The 23,210-nt window shown below is 42.4% G+C and overlaps 1 protein-coding gene across 1 annotated transcript; it reads right to left on the bottom strand.

The window, feature by feature from the left end:
- Nucleotides 1-251: 251 nt before the first annotated feature.
- MAML1 (mastermind like transcriptional coactivator 1) lies at nt 252-22,256 on the bottom strand. The gene is made up of 5 exons (XM_053956684.1): nt 21,762-22,256; nt 11,709-13,109; nt 9,503-9,763; nt 6,506-6,620; nt 252-4,347 (listed from the first exon to the last, which is right to left on the bottom strand). Exons 1-5 carry the CDS (start codon nt 22,128-22,130, stop codon nt 3,356-3,358), a joined length of 3,138 nt encoding a protein of 1,045 aa, XP_053812659.1. The 5' UTR covers nt 22,131-22,256; the 3' UTR covers nt 252-3,355.
- Nucleotides 22,257-23,210: the final 954 nt, after the last annotated feature.

The raw sequence follows: 23,210 nt of genomic DNA, 5'->3' as shown, positions 1-23,210 counted from the left end.
AGCAAAATATTTATTTTATAATGATAAAACAGAAGTGAAGGATTTCTTTTTGGTGTGCACCAGTAATTGTAGTAAAAGAATAAGGGGATTAATGGACTCTTTATACATTTCAATGACAAAAATTCATAAAGGTTAGCATCAAATTCAACTGTTCTCCATTTACAAGCATAAAACTTACCATAATACCCCTCAAACACATATATAAAGAATTATAGTTTTAAAATCTATAAAAAGTAAAAAATATACAGTCAGAAGATCTAACTCTTATTCAAATCTTTAATATAAAATTGTAAACATTTATTTACACAAAGGAAATGTGTATAACAAAATTTTGAGCACCCTTTTCAATTGGATCGTGGTTTTTGGAAGGCAGTGGATGTTGCACAGTGACACTCTCACCTTGCCTGCCCAACCAAAACCGCAGTTTATAAATAAAGCCATGGGCGGCCGGCTGGGTTCAGTTCAGGGGAGATTGGTTTTATTGCTCTGAAGCTGCAGCAAATGGAAAGCCCGAGTGCAGACACAGACAGTGACACGTTACAGGGCACCAGGGCAGAGCCCAGCCCTGCCCATGCACCCATGTACATCTAAACCGTATTTTCATTTCCATTGAACTGTTCCAACCTTGTTCCAGTGGCACCGTGTTCTGTGCACAGGAACCAAAGCCAGAGCCAGGGGCTGTTTGGATCCTGTTCACGCACGGAGACCAATGGGCATTATAAGCCAGTTTGTCTAGAATCACACCTAATTTTACCCCAACAGTACCATGAAAAGGCCCTGTCACCAAACCCAGATACCTTCCTGAACAAACCCTCTGGTCAAACAGAGCAATATCCACCTAAGCTTCCAGAAACAGTGGAGGAAAGAGCACACCTGCCTTTTCCTGGACATTTCGCTGGATTGCCTTTTTGGTAGTAATAATGCAAAGAGCAGATGTTCTTTTCCTCCAATTAAGAAATCACAACTGGATGGATTGTATTTTGACTTATTCAGAAAAAAGTCTGTGTGCAAAATCTACTGGAAAACAGAGCAGATTTCACCACAACCTAAACAGGGAGAAAGAAAAGCTGAATCCTACTACCCTGTTATTTCTGTTAAGTGTTTGTAAGGGGGAGAAAAAAACAGTGACATGGAAGGATGTCACTTGAAATTGAGGTCCCAAGCACCCCCAACAGGAAGGGAAGGCACACTGGTGCAAAGTTAACTCTTAAAATTAAAAATACAGCAAACACTCCTTCCCCTGCCATTGCTAGTTTATATCTATACTCTTCTAATGACACTTACCTTGGACCAGTTTTTGGTTTAACTTAATAGTAAACCAAGCTCACTAGCTCTTTTCTTAGACTGCCAGTATGAGAAAAGCTAGCATCAGTTATTTGCATCTCAACTACTTATTCTAGAAAATAGCAGAAGTGTCAACAACCAAAGTCACCAACACCTTCGTCTTCCCATCCAAAGACAATCTTTATGCTATCTTTTCAAAAGCTCTATGAGGGATTAAGCCTGCTTCAGTGAAGTTTTATTCACTGTTCAAAGGTGGGATCCACTGATCAATGCACATCTTTCATCAACAGTTCAACATGATAAAATAGCAAATGTGATGAACAGAGTGGAATTCATCCACACTAGCTAAGTGTGCTGGACAAACCATGTTCCATGCATATTTGGAAAGGGTTAAAGTATTAGTGTTAAAAAAGCAGTTTTCAAAAGTGCAAATTGTCTCATAAAGGAGATGTGGATACAGTAAAATATTTTCCTTCTTTGAAACCAATGATATCTTTCCCTTCCCTTCACTCCCTCTGGGGAAAAAACCCTCTCTCACAATTCTGCAATGCAGAAAATTCCTGGAGAAGCCAGTCCATGTTGAAGGAAATTGTTTTTAAATCACAATGCTGGGTTTGGTTAGAAAGTTTAGAGGAGTTTTCCAAGAAAGTAGATTTAGAAAGGGAAGAGGTATTTGTGCATTTAAAACAAAAGCTTTCAACTTTATTTTCATTTTAAAATAAACGTTAAGGCAAGGTGGTTTGTTGGTGGATAAGGGATTTTTTTGGTAGAGAGTAAGGACTTTGGAACATTGACTGTTCCCATTGTGGTTTTTGTCCTTTCTGGGACCAACTCCAACATATGGATAAGAGATCTCCTTGGGCTGAACTGAAGAACAGCATCTGCTTCAAGGGATATTAAAAAAGTAAATCCACCAGTCTATAGAAAGATTATCAGACTTGTAAGCCAGTATTAAAAAAAACCAAAGCATTTAAAGGGGGAGACTTTCACACTGGAGCAACCCTGATACAAGTATTCTCTCAGGCCGCCTGTGCTATTATTGCTGATAAGGACTTTCCACCTCCCAGTCAAGTTCTTTTTTCCTCATTTTTATCCTGAAGTGACAAAATCTTGTGCTCATTGCTAACTTTGGAGGATGAACTAATCTCAAAGGTTAGTTTTACTTCTTACAACAAAGAAAACTAGATGAGCTGTCATGAAGCAAAGCCTTCATTTAAATACAACTACCTTTGGAAATAAGTTATGAAGAAACAGGTGCAAAGTAAATGGCTTTACAATTCATGTTAAACCTACTATAGTTTAAAAGTTCTCCCATAAGAAATTCCCCCTTTAAACACAGCAAGGTACAAGCCAAGAACTGTGCCTCCCTACAACAGAGTGCAAACTGCAGCTTAAAAGACTACAATCTATGACGATGACTATCTAGACTAACTGGCCAAGTTTTAATACTTTTTCTCATCTATTACCAGCATCTAGAAATATTTACTGTGAAATATCACTTGCTTACTGAGAGTACAGGCACATGCTTCAGCAATGGGGAAAAGAAACAATTCCAAACATTTTGCAAGCATACTCAGGTGCATACAGCCTCTTCTCAAACAAAAATCAGAAGTTTGATGGACAGTACTATAACAGCATGTCAAGCTATGAACAAATAATTATTGCAAGTAATAGCTGCAAACTAAGCCCTAAACACAATTTGTGCAACTATTTGCGTTCTTTCTGCACTAGTTCTGTTGAACTTTTGTTTTGTTTTTAAATAATTAAAATATTTAGTCTTAGAACACTGCAAGTGAGATTTCTGGAAGGCTGGCTAGGACACAGTATTTTTTGACCTGTTCAAGTGTGCAACTCCTCAGAGACTGCGGCCAAAGCGCACTCCTCCTGCAGACCTGCTTGGTGCGCCGTGACCACGTGTCAACACTCAGTGAGAAGCAGCTCCAGTCTTTATCCCAACCATTTACCTCTAATGCCTGCAAGTCTCCTCAATGCCACAGGTTTTTTGGTCCAAGAGTTGTTAATAGCTCATGAAATAATTAAAAAAAGTAGAACCCCCGCCCCCGGCCCCATTTTAATGAGTTCCTAACAACTCATCCAAATCGTTCATCCATTCCTCTGAAGTCCTGTTTTTCAGCAAAGAGTCTATCAGATCTGTGTCACCAGTTAAGTTCTGAAGTCCATTATTGCCTGACTGGTTGCTGTAGGCAAAAGGCAGCTCCTGACTGGTCGTCCTCACAGGGTACCCTTGGCTACAGTGCAGGTTTCCTCTGTTGGGAATTTGCTGATTTGGGTTCTGGTTGAAAGCATTCAGGTCTGGAACAGTCTGGTTGATGCCAGGCAAGACTTGCTGTGAGGGTACCTGCTGCTGTGCGGGCGGGTTTGTTCGCGCCTGTGCTCCCAAAGAGGACGACAGCATCTGCCCAGAGACGGCAGCGTTCATCGAGGCCATGGGCCTGCTGCTGCTTAGGCTTACCTGAGGCATTCCCTGGGCAAACTGCTGATTGGACATCTTTAGATGTGTTTGCTGCATGTGGAAAGAGGAGTTGGCAGTAAATGGTCCTAAGCCACTGTTTGCTTGTGTCTGGTTGTTAATATTAGGGATACCTTGGTGTTGCCAAGATGGATTTTGAGCCCCCATAGCAGCTGGTACTCTTGCCATCTGTGGCTTAGATAAGGTTGCATTCAGTGCACCTTTATTGTGCTGCTGAGAAATACTTGAGTTTGGTAAGGTGTTCTGCCCGTAGGCAGCAGGAACGGCAGCACCCTGGCCCAAGCTGCCCTGTCTCTGCATCGGGGTCTGTCCATTGGCACTCGGAGTCGTGTGCTGGGGAACCATCTGGCTCATGCCAGGTGCCAGGTTGTACAAACCCCCGCGCTGCATGTTCTGCATGCTGGGGTACTGAGACACCCCTCGCTCCTGCTGGCTGGAGCCCGACTGCAGTGGAGCAACAGGAGCGTGTCCAGGTCCCATCTGAATCATGTTCTGGCTCTGAGGAAACAGCCGAGGACTACCAGAGCTGGACTGTCCTAAATTACTGACCCCAGGCATGGCTGAAGATGACCCTGAAATACAAAGAAATATTTTGTTCGTTAAATACCTCATGCTCAACCAAAGCCAAGCCAGGCTTGTAGGCACAACAACCCAGAAGAGAGGTGCAGCTGCATTTGTATAAATTGACCTCTGCAAGCAACACACAGAGAGAAGGAGTTTAATTAAAGAGTGTCAACTGTGGCTCCAGTTAGCACCTCCACCTTGATCTCAAACACAGATATGCCAATGTCCTAAAAAAATCTGAATACCACTTCTAAGAGTTCAGCATCACTAATTAAAAAAAAAATTATGACTCTAAAGGCAGGACTCTGATATTTCTTTGTGAACAAATGTAAACACATATACTTTGAAGTGCATGCACAATTTACTAAGCTGTTAAAAATACCTCTTATTGCACACACACACACTGTCAGTCATTCCATGCATACACAAGAGTGCATCTCTTATCATACAACTGTAGGGTTGCCAGTTCTGCATTTTCCCAATTCCAGGAATATCTTCTATTTATCTAATATAGAAATATCTAATTCAGAAAATTTTGGTCAAGTATCTTTTGGATTTTCACAGTAAAGTATTCACTATGTTAATATGCAGTGCTGACAGCCAAGCAAGGTGATTTGGAAAAATGTCTTCTCAGCAAACCAAATACAGTCCTTTGTTATTGCAATTTCTGAGCTTAAAATTTCTTCTTGTAGAAGAAACAGCCCCCTATTTGAAGCAAAAAAAGCAGAAAAGCTCTGTAAAGTGTAGTGCATGTAACATCCCCCCCCCCCATTACTTGCAGTCAATCAGGGAAACCTACCTACACTAATAATTTCTCTACTTTCAAAACCAAAAGTAAGCTGCAGAATTTTTTCATATTTTATGATAGCTGAGAAGTACTGGCTCTCCATTATTACTAATATTCTATTTGAATAAAAACAGAATTATCATAAATAAATTCAAATTATATTGAATTAATTATCAACAAAGAACATCATAAAAACATCACTGTTGAGGGAAGGGATGGTGAGGGAAGAGTCTTACTGTGACAATATTTACAGTGAAGAGACAGCATACATATCAGGATTTAAGGTGTAAAAAATAGTTACAATCATCATCAGAAAGAAAATATTTTTAATAGTACTGATGTTCATTATAGCAAAACCTACTCAATTTCTAACAGTTGTATGCCTCTCTTTCTGTAGAAAAGTGGCAAGAGAAAAAATATTTCGGTGCAATAGTTGAAGGATGCTACTGATGCCTGCATTAGCACACAATCATTTTGTACTGGCATTGAGTTTTTTCAGTTAAGTAACAAAACCCAGTTGTAGCTGCACTTGACACTGCACAGGCACGAACACTGTCAGAGTGAGGGTATTACATTTCCATTTGCATCTTACCCCTTCAGTATTTATTTCTGCAGGAACATGGAGAGTAAGAAAACAAAATGAAAGGAAATTTTCTTGTACTGCAGGTTTATAAAAAAAAGACAAGTGGCTTCTTGATGCCCTGTCAAGTAACAGCTTTTAAGGTAAAAAGATTAGCTTTTATTGCTTTCTAGTTCTTCCACATTTTTGAAGCTATTCCAGCTGAACAGTTACAACACCTTTTATTTAACAGAATTACTACACTACAGACATACTAAACTGCTTCTCATACAGAAAACCCCACATAGGACACTTCACATGTAATGAGGAAAATTCAAATTACATTCCCTTTTAAAGGTAGCAGGGATAAAAATGTTAGAGACTTTTAAACTCATCCTAGAGATGAGAGAAATAATACACCACTTATCTTTCTTTAATGAGGGCCTGTGAAAAGATACAGGCAGTAGTGATGTCAGGCTTCAGAAAAAAACCCTCTGAATCTAATTATATCAGAGAGAATTTCCAACCTGCACAGTGAAACAGAAGTATAAAAAAGGCCTGTAGGATAATGAAGGTACTTAAAAAATTTACTCATTTCCCAAACAACATTAAGAATCAGAAGCTTAAGTTGTCCCGGATACCTGCAACCAGGAAAGCTGTTAATTTGCAACTGAATCAGAGTATAGGTCAAGAGCTTTTAAGGTAGAGTGACACATAATAAATTAATTAAAAGCTATCCAATCCAGGAAATTTGAAGACACCTTGTTTTCCACTCCTGGTATTTTTTTCTGCTGTTGTTTCAGTTGCCATGTTTACTCACCTGTGAACTGTCCAACCTGTTGCTGGTATGGATTTTGTGGTTGATCCTGGTACTGGGGAGGAGGCCGCGTCAGGTGCCGCTGCAGCTGCTGCTCCTGCTGCTGCCGCTGCTTCTCCTAAGAAAGGTCCAATGCAAGACAGTTTGAAAAACAAGTTGTCTGCATACTTTTATGCACAGCTGGTAATCAAAGGGGCTTCTGTGCCATACAGTCACTTCAGACTTTGCTCTCAAGGCTCAAACACAGTCAGTTTAATCTGATGAGTGACAAGATCAGGATCTCAGAGACAACAGCATGCACTACAAGAGTTACTGCAGTGCATGTCTGAAGTCTTTCAGAGATTGAAAATCTGAGATGTTAGTCTCCTAATCAGTAACATAACCAATAGGCATTTTTAGCAATATTCTAAAGACAAAAAGGGGTACAGGTACAAAAAGAGCAGAAGTGAGTGTATTAAAAAAACCCACATTTATTTTTTTGGTCTTTATTTCCAAACAATGTATTTTAGACCTCTCTTTAGAAATCAATAAAAGTTCAAGTCAGAAATATCAAAAACTGAACATGTAAATATTTTGTAGTTCTTGTCTGCAAACATGAAAAGACACACACAAACCCATATTCTCATATATTACAGGTTTTCTTAGAAGATCATGGAAAACTGCAGAACTAAGTCCATAGCAGAAGTCTACAAGTTTTGCAAACATTGTTTCAAACCACTTTCTTATCAACGCGCTGATCAACTGAATCAAACCCTACTCATGACACAAAATTGTGCCTCTTTAAAGTAAAAGCAGATTCAACCAACCCACACCTATTTTATGATCAAACCATTTAAAAAATAAACCAAGCAAATTTTCTATTAGGAAACTTTGGGGGAAAATGAAATTTAAACTCTTGAGGGGAATGTAGATGTAGTGACAGTAGGCTCAGATTTTGACAGTGTTAACAGCCATCTGGCTGCTTTTACAATATGAAATGTATCAGGCACAGCATTTCTGTCTTTTCTTCCTTAGATACCTTCAGCCAGATTGAAATTCTGACATAACCAAGTAGTGATACAATGCACACCTACCTACTTACCCAAAAGGTTACACAGAGCACAGCAGGGAACAGAAATTCCCTTCCAAGAGTATTGGAGTGAAGACACAAGCCAGAAGTCTTTACAGAAGAGACTGGTGCAATGTAACAAACAGCAGATACACATCACTACCACCCTTCCCAAATGTCTCCAGCTGCGAAGCTGTTGAGACATGCACAGGAATGAAGAGGGCAGGCTGCTTGACAGAGGACCTACTGCTTGCAGGACCAGTCAGACCTGAAAGAGGCTGACCACGGAAGCCAACAAGAGATGCCATAGCTCTGAGAGAAACCAAGAACTGCAGAACCTGGCCAGGAGAAGAAAATTAAAAAATACACAGAATGCCAAGTGAAAAGGCAAAGGGAATGGCACTGGAGCTACCTGAAACTATAAGTCTCCTGCAAAGAAGACATCAGCAGATTCAGAAATCTTTTTGTAAAACTACATCCAGTATCATGTGTATGCAAAGAAACAAATATCAAATCAGAATGCTAAAAAGACCTAGCTTGACTAGGCAGCACAAGGCCAACAAATGTGGCAAATGCAGTGTCTAAAGCTGTTCAACTCCAAGGCAAAGCCACTTCTTATTTGGGATCAGAGTCCCAGCATCACTATAGAAAAATGGAAATTACAGAACCTAACTGTAGTTACCGTAACTAGGACATGAATGAAGTATTTCCATAATACTGATATTTACTGCAGCAACATGTGCTGGCAAAGCAGAAGCAAATAGATAGGGAAATAATATTTCAATCCTTTGTTTGAGATATGCTACTTATCACCTCCCACTCTTCAGAGAGGTCTGACACCTGCTAGGTCCATTATTGTCCTAAGGAAATCTACTGGGCCACAGCTCTAAGAGCTCGAACAAAGCTCTAATAATCACCATCCACCAGACGTGCAAAAGCACAAACAGGAGGTCACACCCCATACTACTTTTCTCCCCACCTGCTCTCAAAGAATACCTGATTGTTAACATTTTGGAGAGTCATGATCACTCATCTTTGACATTTGATATTAACAAAGAAGTCACCAAAGACTGCTTGTTTTACTAAAAAGTATTCTAAGCTTACAGATCACATAACTCATAGAGAAGATGTGATTTTATTGACAATTTGGGCATTTTCTTTCAGTCTTTAATAATATAATTCCCCCACATTATTCTCTTAGTCCAAATTGTTTTAACCCAAATATCAAAAACATATCCTTACCAATACTCATACACTGCCAACCACATTACTATGTTTTGTCTACACTGACTCCAGAACTGAGGGGGTTTTTTCTGTCACCTCTATTGAGACCTCAATTTCATCAGGATGTCTCCAGGTGATAAAAGAGCCTTTGGCTAGGACTTGGCACAGCCATAGCTCCACAATCCTGTGTAGTCTACTAAAACCCTCCCTACAAAATGGGCTGTCATACATTTTCTGTTGAGAGGAGACTATAATTTCCTTCTTTCTTAAAGCTTCTGATAGGCAGATGATTCTCCTGAGGGAGACCTCAGGAGACCTCAGGACACTTTTCAGTACCTTACAAAAAGGCTGGAGGGGGAAGGTGGCAAAAGGGCATGAAGTGATAGAGCAAGGGGGAATCCAAGACCTCCATCTGAAGGAGGTTAGGTTCAGATTAGATATTAGGAAGAAATTATTTACTCTGAGTGTGGTGAGGCAGTGAAACAGGTTTCCCAGAGAAGCTGTGGCTGCCCCATCCCTGGAAATGTTTCAAGGCCAGGTTCGATGGAGCTTGGAGCAACCTGGTCTAGTGGAAGGTGTCTCCTGCCCATGGCAGAGGAATTGTAACTGAGATGATTTTTAAGGTCCTTCCCAACCAAACTATTCTCTGATTCTAAAACATCAAATGCTATTTCATGCACCAAAGCAAAGCAGCACAAATTAAAAAACAGACATCTGGCCCCTCTCACCTGTTCTGCCAGCAAGTGCTGCTGCCTCTGTTCCATTAGGAATTGCTGCTTCTGTTGCTCCATGAGCAGGTGCTTTTGTTGCTGCTCTCTCTGCTTCTGCTGGTCCATCAGCATTTGGTGTTGCTTCATCACTGCTGCTTGCTGCTGATAAGCTGAGTTGCTGTGGTTACCGGCCATGGAGACATTTGGAGCCTGGGCACCCACCCCAGGGCCTGGGACAGAAACAGGAACACGAGGAACAGTAGGAGCGGGGTTCTGATCCTGCAGAACATAGGAAAAGTGACAAAAGTTACAGAAATGCAGGAACTTCTTCATGTCTATACAGCACCAGACACAGAACTGCCAGTTTGGAGTTAGGGTCAGAAGCTCCACAACATTTAGGAATAGAAACTTTAACTCCAGTCTCAAAGTACTTGCCAATTTCCTGCTCAAACAGGTGAGTATAGGGCGTGCTTTTTTCCAGGCAGGTACAAACTGCTCTTCAAACAACCCAGCTTCAGTTTATTTTGGTAGCAGTTTTCAAACACTACATTTTATATCTTTGTAATACAAAGCATTTATTGAAATTCTGCCTCTTCTGTCAACATTTCATTCTGGAAGTGCTTATGTCTCCTATCCTAAAGTTGCTTTTTTTTAATATCAGAGAATTTACTATTTGCAGGTGAAGGGGAGAAGGCTTCCACTGTCCAAAATGGGTCTTAAAGTATTTTTCCAGCAATTCAACCATCACCATACTCCACAGACACAAATACTACTACAGATAAGTCTAATATTAGTCGTTTTTCTTAAGTGTGCATTTTCCTGGCTTTTTTTTTGAGACTGGAACTTGGGATAAGCAAAAATAACATGGAACATTCAAGATCTGATACTGCCCTCTTAGTACCAGCAAATCCCTTTGAAATTTGACAGTTTTCATTATTTTAAAGCACAGTTCAGGCTCATCTCTAATTATACAAACAAATGTTATGTTCAATTTAAGCATTCAGCTAATGGGTTCAGCTGTTGGTTCTCACTTTTCAGTTTCATAAGGAATCATGAGCCAAATACAAGGAATGCTGCACTAAGTTGTTCTGTGTGCAAGCTCTTGAGATATTCTCCTGAAGCTTTCATCAGTATTTCTGTTAGTTCAGTGCAAGTGTGGCAGTGTAGATACCAGGTCACCCTCATGTTTTTCAGTGAGGGGGAGATGTGACACACACAATCATCTCTATCCTTCTTCCATCAAAATGCTGTTAGACTGTTACTTCTGCCAGCTTTCAAAGAGATTAATTTTTTTTATGAAGTACACATTGATCTCAAATTTCTATTTGTACACCGGTGTGGTCTTTATCACAGACTAATCAGAGCTTTTTCACTGGTTTTCTGTTTTGTTGAGGGAACATACGACTAGAATTGGATCTCAAACAGCTTTTGCTGGAGGAACTTTAATCAAATACCTTTTTTTTCAACAAGCTCTCTTGTATGTGCATTGCAGGTACATGTTACAGAATCCAATGAGTCTATACTTCCACCCACTACTAATTTTACCTACAGCATACCTGTAGTAACAGTTCTATACAAGGCAAAGGAGCACCATCTGGAATTTTCTGTTACAGGAAAACCTGAAGCATATGCTTCAAGCAAACAAACATTACCATTATTCATTCTTAATGATACATTTCTCTCCTATGCCATGCTTCCCCAATGCCCAGAGACTTAACCAATAAAAATCCACAGAACTGAAAAGCTCCAAGGAACACCCAAGAAATCAGGAATGCAGCCCTCACTTCCACCTCTCTGCAAAAGTAGGTCTTTTAATAGTAAGCCAATTCTGACACAAGTAGGGACTAAAAACAAGGTAAAGAAATCAAAGCTTCTTTGAGAACACTGTAACACTACAGTTTTATACAAGTTATTTTAGTCAAAAGTTTACAAAGCATCTATTTATCTTTGAAAGTAGAAGCTTCTGTGAAGCACAACATAATTTGTTGCCCACAAAGTATATTAAGCTGGAAATCACATGTTACATGACCTAGAACCCAGTATTAAAAACTGTCCCCGGTGGAAAAAAGACCTCATGGTTCTTGTCTAGGATTCTTGTATATAGGATTTTTCTCTTTAAAATCAATGAAAACATTTGAAACTATACCAAGGAATCTGCATTCCAGCCTTACCTACCCAACAACCTTAAATCTGCTACTGAGCAAAAGTAACTCAGGACATTCACCTGACCATGTGGCAGTCGGTAGGCAATGTTTCCAGGCTTGGGTTTCAACAGGATCATCCCATTTTGGTCGTCACCTACATGGGACAGTGGTGGCTGCTGGCGCTGCTGGATGTATGCCAGCATGGAAGGCTTGTTCTGCCCAGGCACTGCCACCCCCTGCTCACACTCTGCTTTGTAATGGGAAAGAGGTTTGGTGTTTCCATAGTCCAGCATAGAGCTCTGACTGTTCACAGGGTTCTGGTTCAAGGTGTTTTGCTGATGACCCAAAATGTTCACATGATAATTGCCTCCAGCTCTTGGTGAGCTTTTATTTCCCAAATTAGGCATCATGAGTTTCTGATTGTTGAAGTCTGGCTGATAAACCGATGGGCTAGTAGGATTTTCCATGGTATATGGGACAGCCAGTGGACTATGGGAAGCCCCAGGCTGTTGCCACGTTGACATCTGATTTGTTTGGTGGACCTGTGAAGCTTGTTGCTGGTTCTGCAACATCTGATCTCTTTTCTGCTTGGCAGCAATCTGCTGAAGTTGATGAGCAGAAGACATTTCTTTGGCACTTCCTGCACACTTCCCAGGTAACAACACAGGCCTCTGGATGTTCTGAGAGTGGTTTGATGCCTGCAGGATGGGCTGATTAGGATTTTCAGTCATTGATTGACTGGAAGGCTGGAACATAGCCTGAGAACTAACAACCGTTGCAGAAGCGGCACTTACAGGTACAGAAGCAGCACCAATAAATGCTGAACCTGAAGAAGTAGATCTAACCTGGGGAGATCCCAGCTGCTCTTGCTCAAAGGGTGCTGGGGAAAACTCAGTCTTTATGTTAATATCTTGTGGCAATGGAGTCTGTGCAGCTGAATTTGAAGAATCTGCATCTTTTTTGTCTTCAAAGTCGTCATTAAAGAGATCCTTCATGTCTTCGTCGGGCACTGATCTATTGAGTTCCTCAATAAGCTCCTTCCATTCTTGCTCATTTAGATTAAGATCAGGCATCAGGTTATTCTGAGATATAGAACCCCCTGCTACAGGATTCATACAGGGAAGCTCATCTACAGGCTCCTGCTTCAGCTCTTTGTTCAAACTCAGAGGAAATGAATCATCAGCATCACCACCTCCATTCATTTGCAGGCTAGAATCTGGAAGACACTTCTTGCTGATGCCATCGAGCCCCATTGGATGTTTCCCATTAAGTTGTAAAGCATCACCAGTACCAGATTTCTTATCAAGATGATGGAGTGGAGACACAGGGGGCATTCCATTGGAAGAACCACTCACTCCCAGACCATCCTCACGACGCAGTTTCTTGGACACAGAAAACACATCACCATAGCCATTCTGCTGGTCTCCATTCTGAGGGGAAGCAGCACTATCAAGCTTTCTCTTCACAGTCTCATGGAGCTGCTGAAAAAGAAAAGGAATATTTTAGTTATGTAGTTCTATGTTACACAGATCTAGATTTTTATTTCTCATCAGAACTTTGTCTTGCTCTGAACAAAACATTTCAGAAATAAAATCAAAGATTGCATCTTTGTTTTGTTAACATTTTGTTTTACAAGTCAGCACATGAGATTACTTCCTCACTATAATCTCTTACAGAAATTTTTCAAAAAACATGTACTACTTTAAACAGACACCTCCTCCTTCAGACAAAACTAGAAGCTGCCATATACTCTAACAACAAGAAGTTGAAAAATGGCTGTGAACTGAAATATGTTATGATTTTTCCTATTCAAAAGAAGAAGAACATTAAATAATGTTAAGAATCAAATTTCAGATGAGAATGAAACCCGGTATTCTATTTGATCTATGTACACATACAGCATAATTGTTCCATGAGACTCTTTCATAAAAGTCTCACATTTAAATATTTATAAAGCAGTCTCACATTTAAATATTTAGAAAAAATGAGTAATTCTCTTGTGATAATAGCTTTTAGAGAAGATCTGTGTATATAAATTTTGTACACAATCACACTTTTGGCACTGAAGCAAAACCAATTTGTCACTTAACAACCATTGCTTCACACTTGTGGAAAATGCAATTCATAGTTCAGCCAGTTCTATCACAGCAGAGCAAGTTTATTCCTTTCCTCTTTTCTCCTGAAGTATTTTCCAGCTGCTCTGACCACCAGAGCCCCAAGCAGCTCCACGGTTGGCCTCTCACAGAGGGTGAAGGCACAGATTCTCTTTCTCGTGGTGCCACCTAGAAGCGACCAGCGGCTACAGCAGCAGCTTCACAGCCAGAGCCTGAGCACCTTTGTTCAACTTCTGCTTCCTGCCAGCATTCCTGCAAATATAAAGTTCTTTCTACTGACCTCAAAAGCATCTGAAAACAGAATTCCTGCACACATCAAAGGTGACTATAAACTTTTCTTTCCCTCGGGTGCATTCTGTAAAAAAATCTGAGCTTTGCTGGTGCTGGAACGCTCCACCAACGCAGACAAACCTGCAGGGCAGAGACGCTGCTCCAACAGCGCAGGGAGCTTGAAGAGGGAACTGCCATCAACTCCCAACCTGAGTGAGACACCTTGGTACATCTCAGCAGGACACTCAACAGGAATCTCCACCAAGAGCCACCTATCTGAGCTGAGGGGTCACTGGACAACAGCCCTCTCAGATGGCAGGAAAGCAGCTCATCAAACCAACCTCAAGACAAGTATGGTTATTTTCATATTACCTGCAGTCTTCACAAGGCAGTCCACTAACCCCTGGGGAAAACTCTCATCCAAGGAAAAATGGGAAACCTCAAAATCTCAGCATTCAAGCAAGAGGCTGGATGTAGGGCCAGAATAAATTATCAGAAGAATTTTACACACTTGCCTGAGCAACAGTATTCTTTGATTCACAGACAGGACTGGTTCACAGTTAATTGTTTCTATTTTTTTTTTAACCATCTACAGTGAGCTGATCTTTGGGGGCAAAGAAACCCCAGACCATCTGTTTAATTCCTGCACAGGTAATAGCAAAAAACCCCCACTATTTGTTTAATGCTTGCATAGGTAACAGCAAAGCCTTATTTTTATCTGTGGGACAGACTCCAGCTTCCCTGGAGACTGTGATCTTCTAGATGGCTCATGGAAATAGCAGCAGAGTAGCAAGATCAGCAGAAGACTGAGTAGGATGAGGTGAGGTGTACATCTGGAGAGGAGGCTGGAACTTGAAATCTCTTAATTTGAACATCAGGTCCTCATCTTGGAGTAGCAGCTCTCTAGTGAATTTTTCAAATATCAACTTGAAAGAATAACAAAAATTTACTTTTTTGTAAAAAGGCAAAACAGAGAGCAGAAACCTCAACTCCATCACAAAATTTGGCTTTCAGCATTTCCCATTGTTTACTTCATACTCCCACCAAGAAAACTGAAGCTCAAGGTGGATGAGTAACTTGCCCAAGGTTATATGATGAGTCAAATTACTCAAAGTTTGGGAATGGGTCCTCCTTAATTCTAAATAGTAGGGGAAAACCCCACTCCCTGAAAAGTTACATCAAAATAGTAACTTAATTTTGTGAGCTACACTCACTGCAGTCTAGAAAAAAGATATAGACCCCTTAATATCCAGCTCAGGAACTCTCACATCTCTATGGATTTTAACAGTCATAACACTCAGATATCTGATCCTTGGAGACATTGTGACTGTAAGTTGCTTGAGACAAAATCCTCCTTTCACCTAAAACTGTATTCCTTTGGTGAAAAAAGGGAGATTAAGTTCCTCCCCAGTTTGTCTGTGTCTATCCAAATAATCTGGTCTGAGGGGAAAAATAACAAGCTGCATATGAGATACAAGTCAGACTGCAATATTGATATCTACATATCAAGCTGCTCCAACAGAGTTCTCAAGGCAAGAAAAACCTGTTCTCTTCAGCAAAAACTCAGGGAAAAAACCAACCAACACATGGATGAAGTAAAGCATAGCTTGCTACTCACCAAGAAAATCCCTTCAGCTTTAATTTTTTTGTTCATTGCCATCCTGTAAGGCACAGTGTTCCCCTAGTACGCTGTCCATGGTTTCTTTAGCAGAATCAATCAATTTTATTTGTAACACTGAGCCAATCATTTCCACTGTCACAAGATCAGATACAGAAGTGGCTTCTCATTTTCTCAGCCTATTGAATTTTCCAACAAAAGACGAACTTTCGAGATCACTGCTATCTAGCTATGCCTAAAAATATTACCCCAAAAGCATTTATCTGAAGTATTTATACCAATATAGAACAGTGCAAGGCAGGGGATGTGAGCTGGCCTCGGTCCTTTGCCCAGGACAGGACAGAGAATTTGTCAAAGAGCCACTGAGGGGCCACAGGCTGCCCCTCCTCCACATCACATCACCTGAGCTGCATTTTATTCACGTGAGCAGAACACACAGTCCTCAACGTGGTCATAAACACTTCCTTGGCAGGAGCACACATGCTCAACTGTGCATTCCTCATGCACAGAACACAAGCTGACAAAACCCAGGTGGCATCCATGACAACAAAAGGTGTCCAACACAGCAGCCTCTGGCCATGTAAGTCACACACAGACAAGGACACAGGCCCGCAATGCCAGAGATGGATGTCAATCTCTGTCTTAAACCCAACAGGTTTACCACAATGGTCCTCAGCCCTACTGTGGTCTCACTGCAGGGGCAAATTGACTGACTTGATAAAAACTGTCCAAGAACTACTACAGAAGCCCAACAAGAAACCAGAAAAGCTTGAAAACTTAATCTATTGCTTGTCTGTTAGCACTGGCAGAGTTCAAAACTTCAGAGGCCAGGGCAGTGCTCTCTTACTGCCTTGGTGGGAAGGGGCATGAATCACTGATCAAAACAGTGGTACAAAGCTGTTCTGATTGGTTTTGTTGGAGTTTTTGTTCAGGTTTTTTTTTTTGTTTGTTTGTTTAGTGTTGACTATCTTGTTGTGGACTTAATACCTGAAACTAGATTTAGATAATAATCTAAATTGAATTGACATTTCAATACATTAGAACTTAACAGGCATGAAAGTTTAGATCACATCATTTGCTTGAAAGCAAAAAACCCTTTACCATTCAGAACAGCTAAACTGAGGACAGTCAGCTAAAGTCCTTTTGCAAAAATCCAGTACTTTGCTATACTTTGAGACCTGTAACCAAAGATGGTAATTATATATATATAAATATATATATATATATATATACAAACTGTATGCAGGTTTCATTTAAAAAATACAAACCATCTCATGAACATGGCAGAAAAGAAACTTCTTAAAAATCTGGTACTCATACTGTACCTTTCAGGCTTATGCTCTTATGTTCTTTAAATGTTCTTATTTAGCTTTTTAAAGCATCTGCTACAGAGATTTAAATATTCTTACAAGATTCCATAAAGCTTTAATCTTCTGTATTTTATTTCAAATTAGTTTACCATTTCAATATCAGAATTAAGTCTACAAGAATTTGTTCTGATATATGAGCAAGAGGAACATAATGCTGAACATTTTCAAAGAAGAAATGTTATATTAGATTACAAGCATAATAAAAAACCAGCTCCAATATGGCTCCTAGCATTCTTACCTAGAAGGGGAAACTAAATGAGAATACATGCATTTTTCTGCCATGGAAGTGGCAGTATTGCAGCACAAATAAGCTCCCATGTACCAGAGTTTACAGCAGATGCTCTATAGATACTGATTCTCCTCCCCTGCCTCACTATGGACAAGAGCAACAAAAATGACAACTCCTTAAGCTGGAATAACAATGCAAATACCAGACATTGTAGTGCATGAATTTTGGATAGAAAACATAACATTCTGACTACACACCATAGTCAGAACTCCCCCTTTACTGTGCATCTACCCTCAGCTTCCAAAGTTGCATTCCCCCTGCAAGGAAAGCATTTTATTACCCAATGTGTTCCTGCATTCCACTGTGCTGTCAGAACCAAACTGCTGGACTCATTTGAATTTTTACTTTAATTCCAGCAGACTTTTGTATTTGGGTGATTGCCTGCTGGAGTGAAGAAGGGCTGTGGATAGGCATGTCTATAAATATCCCAAGCCTGCATTAGTCACAAGGGGCAGCTTCTGCTACAGGAATTGTTCTGCTGAATCAAAAAAACTCCTGTGCCTTCAGCTGCAATGCCGGATCCTCCACCTCACATGAACTTAAACAGCAGCAGCAGCAGCTCAGTCACTCCCAGATCCCTACAGTTTAGGAAGCATCACTGCATATCTAACTAATCTGGTAAGGGAAATGTTTCAAACATAAAACAATACCTCACAGAGAATTAAAAGGAGACAAAGAAAAACCTGTCTGAGTTGTTGGGCAACAAACTATCAGACTTGTCAGCAAAAACAAACAATGGTGGCAAGACTACACTGCACTATAGCTATATATAAATAACATGCAAATAATTTGCTATCTTTGTGGTAAAACATAATTTCACAATTTAACACCCCTATACCACAGCTTACACAAAAATGAGGCCTTCTGAACTGTTAGAGTACCAGCCCGAGCTTCGTTAGAGGAACATCATTAACACTTGTCAGTACACTATGGGCAATCTATTCCCCTTTAATTTATTACTTCAGGTCTTTCAACCAAGAAACACTGCATTGCTCTCCTTGGACTTCAATTTCATTTAAAACTGTTTAGTTGGTGCCTATGCTTAATTTAGTATTTAACTAATATTAATGCAAAACATCTATCATTCCCAAATAAATGCTGCTCTTCAGCTTTAACACAAAGCATTCTCAAGACAGGCCACTGACTCGACTTCTGTGCTCATTCCAGAAATACTGTTTGTGGTTTTGTGGCAGTCCTAGACAAAGCAAGCTCTCTGCACAACAACTGCTCTCAGGTGGGGAAAAAAAACCAATAAGAAACAGGGAGCAGCTCTCCTTCCAAGACACCACATCATAAAACAAGGAGTGGAGATGAAAATCCAGATCTTTGCCATTCTCCTCATTCACATGTCAATGAAATGCCTTCTGTTCAGCTCAGCCATACACTGCCTTATTGTCTATCATAGAAATATAAGGAAGACAAACCTTTCTCTTGCAGAGAATTTAAACACCGCTACTCGATTAACTTTCATGTATCAGAACCTGGCAGAGAAAAAAATGTTCTAGGAGACAAGCTCCATCTCTTCCCAATTTCCCTGTTTCTCAAAAATGGAAGATTAACACAGCAAACACATTATCCAAACATCAAACGTCTTCTACTTTGAACACAGCCTTAATAATGCCATGTTAAACAACAGAGAGACAGAACAACAGAAATGCGAAGTAGATGTCAACATTTGGATTTCCCATTAAATAATGGTCTGGAAGTTTTTTTGAAGTAGGAACCTAGGTTTTTCATCATTTTTCTCATATGAAAGGCAGGCCTACATGATGCACAAATAATCCAAGGTATTTCTGATCAATACTGTATTCTCTCAGTTTCTGTAGCTCAAATTTTACAGCTGCTTAGTACGAAAACAAGGAAGAATCTACCCCTTACTTCTGCCTGTAAGCAAGATCCATCAAACTTCAAGTTCCAGATCTAAACCAGAGAAAAGACTAATGGAAGAGAAAATATCTGATTTTGTCCACATGACAAATCATACAAGACACTAAGGAGGAAGTGGCGGTGCCACTCTGTTCCCTGTGACTATTGTGGATTTATAGAAGGTGCTCTGCAGCACAGCACCTGGCAGTGCCCACACTGTCCACACCTGGGGCAATGCAGCTTCATGTCCTACTGCTACAAGTCCTCACAAAAGCCTTCACCTTTACATGAACTGCTCTCTCCTTCGGGCACCAAAAAAAAAAGCTTAATTAACATGAAGTACCAATTTCCAAGAGCAGATTCATATGCAGCTTCACAGAAAAATCTGGACTGTTACAGCAGCTACAGCTGATATAATGCATGTTGCACTGAGCTAGCAGCATTCTTTGGAAAGGATGTGTCCAGGATGTTTTAAAAGCTGGTTCTGGGGTTCATCCAAACTTTACTGAACACTGAAAATCAAGCCCACGTCCTTCCCACTCAAAGCACATGCTTGGTCTTGATAATGGCAACATGATGGGTAGAGGTAAAACACCAACCTAGAGACAGACCTTCTGGGCCAGAGGAATTGAATTAGCAGCAGAGGTGGTGGTGGTGTGTTTTTTTCCAAGACCTGAATTACTAAGCAAACCAACTTTATACCCCAGTAACGAGGTGATGAATCAGCAGCTGCAATTAAGCTCACAGTCACGGATCCTAGGAAGGAAACAGCAGGCCAGCCCGAGGAAGAGTCATTCATACACTAAACCCCTCTTCTGTTGTGTAAATTGGCCACTGGCAGCAGCTTCCTGTACAAGGGCTTCCCCCAAGATGTGCAGTGCACTTCAGAACGTGCTGCCAGTTGAGAGCCCTCATTATAATGGATGATAATTAGATCAAATCCACATCCAAAGTGACTTAAGAGAAACAACACCAATGAATTAGAGACATCTTTCTTTTAGAAGACCAATATGAAGTCGTGTGGTGGCAGTTTAAGCAACAGGATTTGACATGCTAAAGAACCCGGAGTGTAATGAAAATACACATTATTAAGGGGTAGAGCCCCATATGCAAAAAGCCAGAGAGCCCAGCAGGAAATGAACAGATCCTCCACCAAGGTTTTAGATAATAAAAACCGAGTTTGAGTAATTTTTGTTTTGACACAAGTTTACATTCAAGATCAGTCTGCTAAACAACAGCTAACTGTAAAGTTTTGTAGAATCAGTGTCAGGAATGCACAAGGTTTCCTCTCTTCCTCAAGTACCCCTCTGTAGCAGCCCTCTGAAGTGCTCTAACTGTGTCACAAGGACCTCAGTCTTCTCAACAGTCAGCAAGTCCTCGAGTCTCATAGGTATATTAGCAAGAACAGAAACAATTCAGCTAAGTAACACTTTCAGTTCATCTTGTAAATACTACAAACTGCACCCAGGCTGCCTAGTGCTGATCACAGTAAAGATGACAGTGATAAATCCCATGTTTCAGTATTTCACATTATGTCCTGGACACTCAAGTATACAATAAGCTCTATTGTGATTGTATTTTAAAAGCAGTAAATGAGGTCCAAGACATTCCTTTCTAATCCAATCAAATACACAGAGCACCCTAAAATTATTATTTATTCTATATATTAACCTGGGAATATCTTCGTTTAACCCAGTGTCCCCTTTTAAAGACACTTAAAGAGTGCTACTGAATCATTTTCATGCAAGCCACCATTTTAAAATACCTGATTTTAAGTCAGACAGGTATTAGGACAGGCAGCCTTTAAGAGGTTATCCTACTAACCTACATTACTGACACATTAGCACACAGCAGTATATTTAAAGAGCCCAGAATAAGTTAAGCAACAGCTATCTTGATATACAAACAGGGCTATCAGAATATGTCCCGACAACCAGAAATGCTAGAGAAGCCAGAGAAACATTAAGATTTTGAGCTAAGCCAGTTTTTAATGGGTGGAGTGGGATTCTCAGAGTGTTCACACCCACTAGAGTGAGCGGCAAACAAGCAGCTGCCTTTCCACTGAAGTTCTTTCCAATATGAACCAGAATTAAGAGACACATTGTCTTAAAACTCCCCCCAGTAATAAGCATATCCTTATCAAATGACTCCACAAAACCCTGACAACCCCAAATTGAAGACTTAAGCAAGCAAACAAAAATCCGAAGGCACCGCAGCATTAATGCCCCTCTGACAGTTTCTGCAGGGGCATTTTAGGTGAATTAGACAGAAATATGATTCACAAAATACTCTGAATTATTTAAGCATCACAGAAATCCTGCCACTATCCCTACCCCACCATGCCACAGTTTTGATATACTCTTCCAGCGTGCAGAGGTGACGAGCGAAAACAAAACAGCCCTTATCGGCTGCGAAGTTGTAACACAGCAGACAGGGTACTCCGCAAAGCAGCCCCGAGCCCAGCCCTCGCACCGCAGGCCACCACAGCAGCCGCGAGAGCTTGTTTTCCTTCCCCCATCCAGCTCCAGACGAGAGGTCCCGGTGGCAGCCGGGCACGACCGCCGGTCCCTCCCCGGCCCCAGCACCCGGGCCCGGGCGGCGCTTACCGCGATCAGGGCGCTGCTGCGGCCGTGCTGCTGCTCTCCGCTCGCCGCCTCGCCGTCCAGCCCGTTGGCTCCGCTCCTCTCGGCGCTCCCCGCGGCGGCGGCGGGCGGAGGGGGCGCGGGCGGCGGCGGCGCCGGGGGCGGCTGCCGGTGTTTGCCGGCCCGCTTGGCCTTGGCCTGCAGGCAGCGCTGGTGCAGGGCGAAGGTTTGCTGGCGCTCCAGCTCCAGGCGCTCCGGGGACACGGCCTGGTAGCGGGACTCGCAGGCGCTGTGGTGCCGCCGGCAGAGTTCGATGCGCCGGCGGAGCCGCTCCATCACCGCGCTGTGCCGCGGCACCACGAACTCCGCCATGGGGCAGGGGGGCAGCACCATGGGCCGGGCGGCGAAGGGGCGGCCGCCGCCGCTCACCGGCTGCTCGCTCCGGCGCCCGCCATGGCGGGGCCTCCGCCGCCCCTCCCGCCGGCCTTACCTGCGCTCCCCGTCGGGATCGCCCCGGGTCTTCTCCCCGCCCGGCCCGGCGCCCGCTCCTCTACCCCCCCCCGCCCCACTTCCTCCTTCTGCCTCGAGCCTGGCGCCGCTCCGCTGCCCCGCTCTCCCTCAGCCCTGCCCGCCTCGCGGGGCCCGGCGGAGCCCGCCGCGCTCCCCCCGCCGCCGCCCTCAGGCGCGGGCCGGCCCGGACCCCCGGCCCCCCATTGTTGTCCGCGCCGCCGCCATCTTGAAATTGTTTTTCCCCTCCAGAGCCGAGTTAAGACTAAATGGGCGGAGCTTCCTGGGTGGGGGATACGTCACGGCGCGCGGCGCGTCACGAGCCGTGACCGACGCCCCTCCCAGCCAATAGGAGGGCGCGGAGGCGCGAATTAAGCAGCGGAGGCGAGCTGGGGGCGGTGCTCGGCGCGGTTTAAAGGAACAGGTAGGGAGAGGCGGGGCGACCACGGCCCGGCCAATCAAGACTCGGGAGGCGGAGCCGCGGGTGATTGACAGGGAGGGGCGGGCTGCAGGAGCGCCGCGGGCGCTGGAGCGGAGCCGGGCCCGGCCCCGCGGCCCGGGCGCCGCTCGGCCCCGCAGTGCCTCGCGGGTCACCGCACCCTCACCCCGATGGAGACTGATCCAGCTTTGCTAATTAGACAAAGAAAGCCAACCAGATTTAAGTTTCTTTATTGATTAGTTTATACATTTTTTTCCCAAGTTGCTTCTACAAGTACCTGTTTGAATTGGACATGAAATCACAGTAGTTGTGTCCAGCAACACTAAAAAAAAAACCAAAAAAACCAAACAAACAAAAAAAAACCCACCAAAAAACCCAAAAACCCAATCAACCAATAACCCCTTTCACAAACCATGAGGAAAGAGGGCTATTAACCATCAGTTTGGGATGAGCAGAGCAGTCACAAGCCCCAAGTCTGTACCCACAGCCTCAGTGGAGGAGCTGAATTTGTGAGGGAGGAGGACGGA

Source organism: Vidua chalybeata, chromosome 15, assembly GCF_026979565.1.
Source record: "Vidua chalybeata isolate OUT-0048 chromosome 15, bVidCha1 merged haplotype, whole genome shotgun sequence".
NCBI classification, from domain to species: domain Eukaryota; kingdom Metazoa; phylum Chordata; class Aves; order Passeriformes; family Viduidae; genus Vidua; species Vidua chalybeata.
This window is presented reverse-complemented; position numbering and strand designations above follow the sequence as displayed.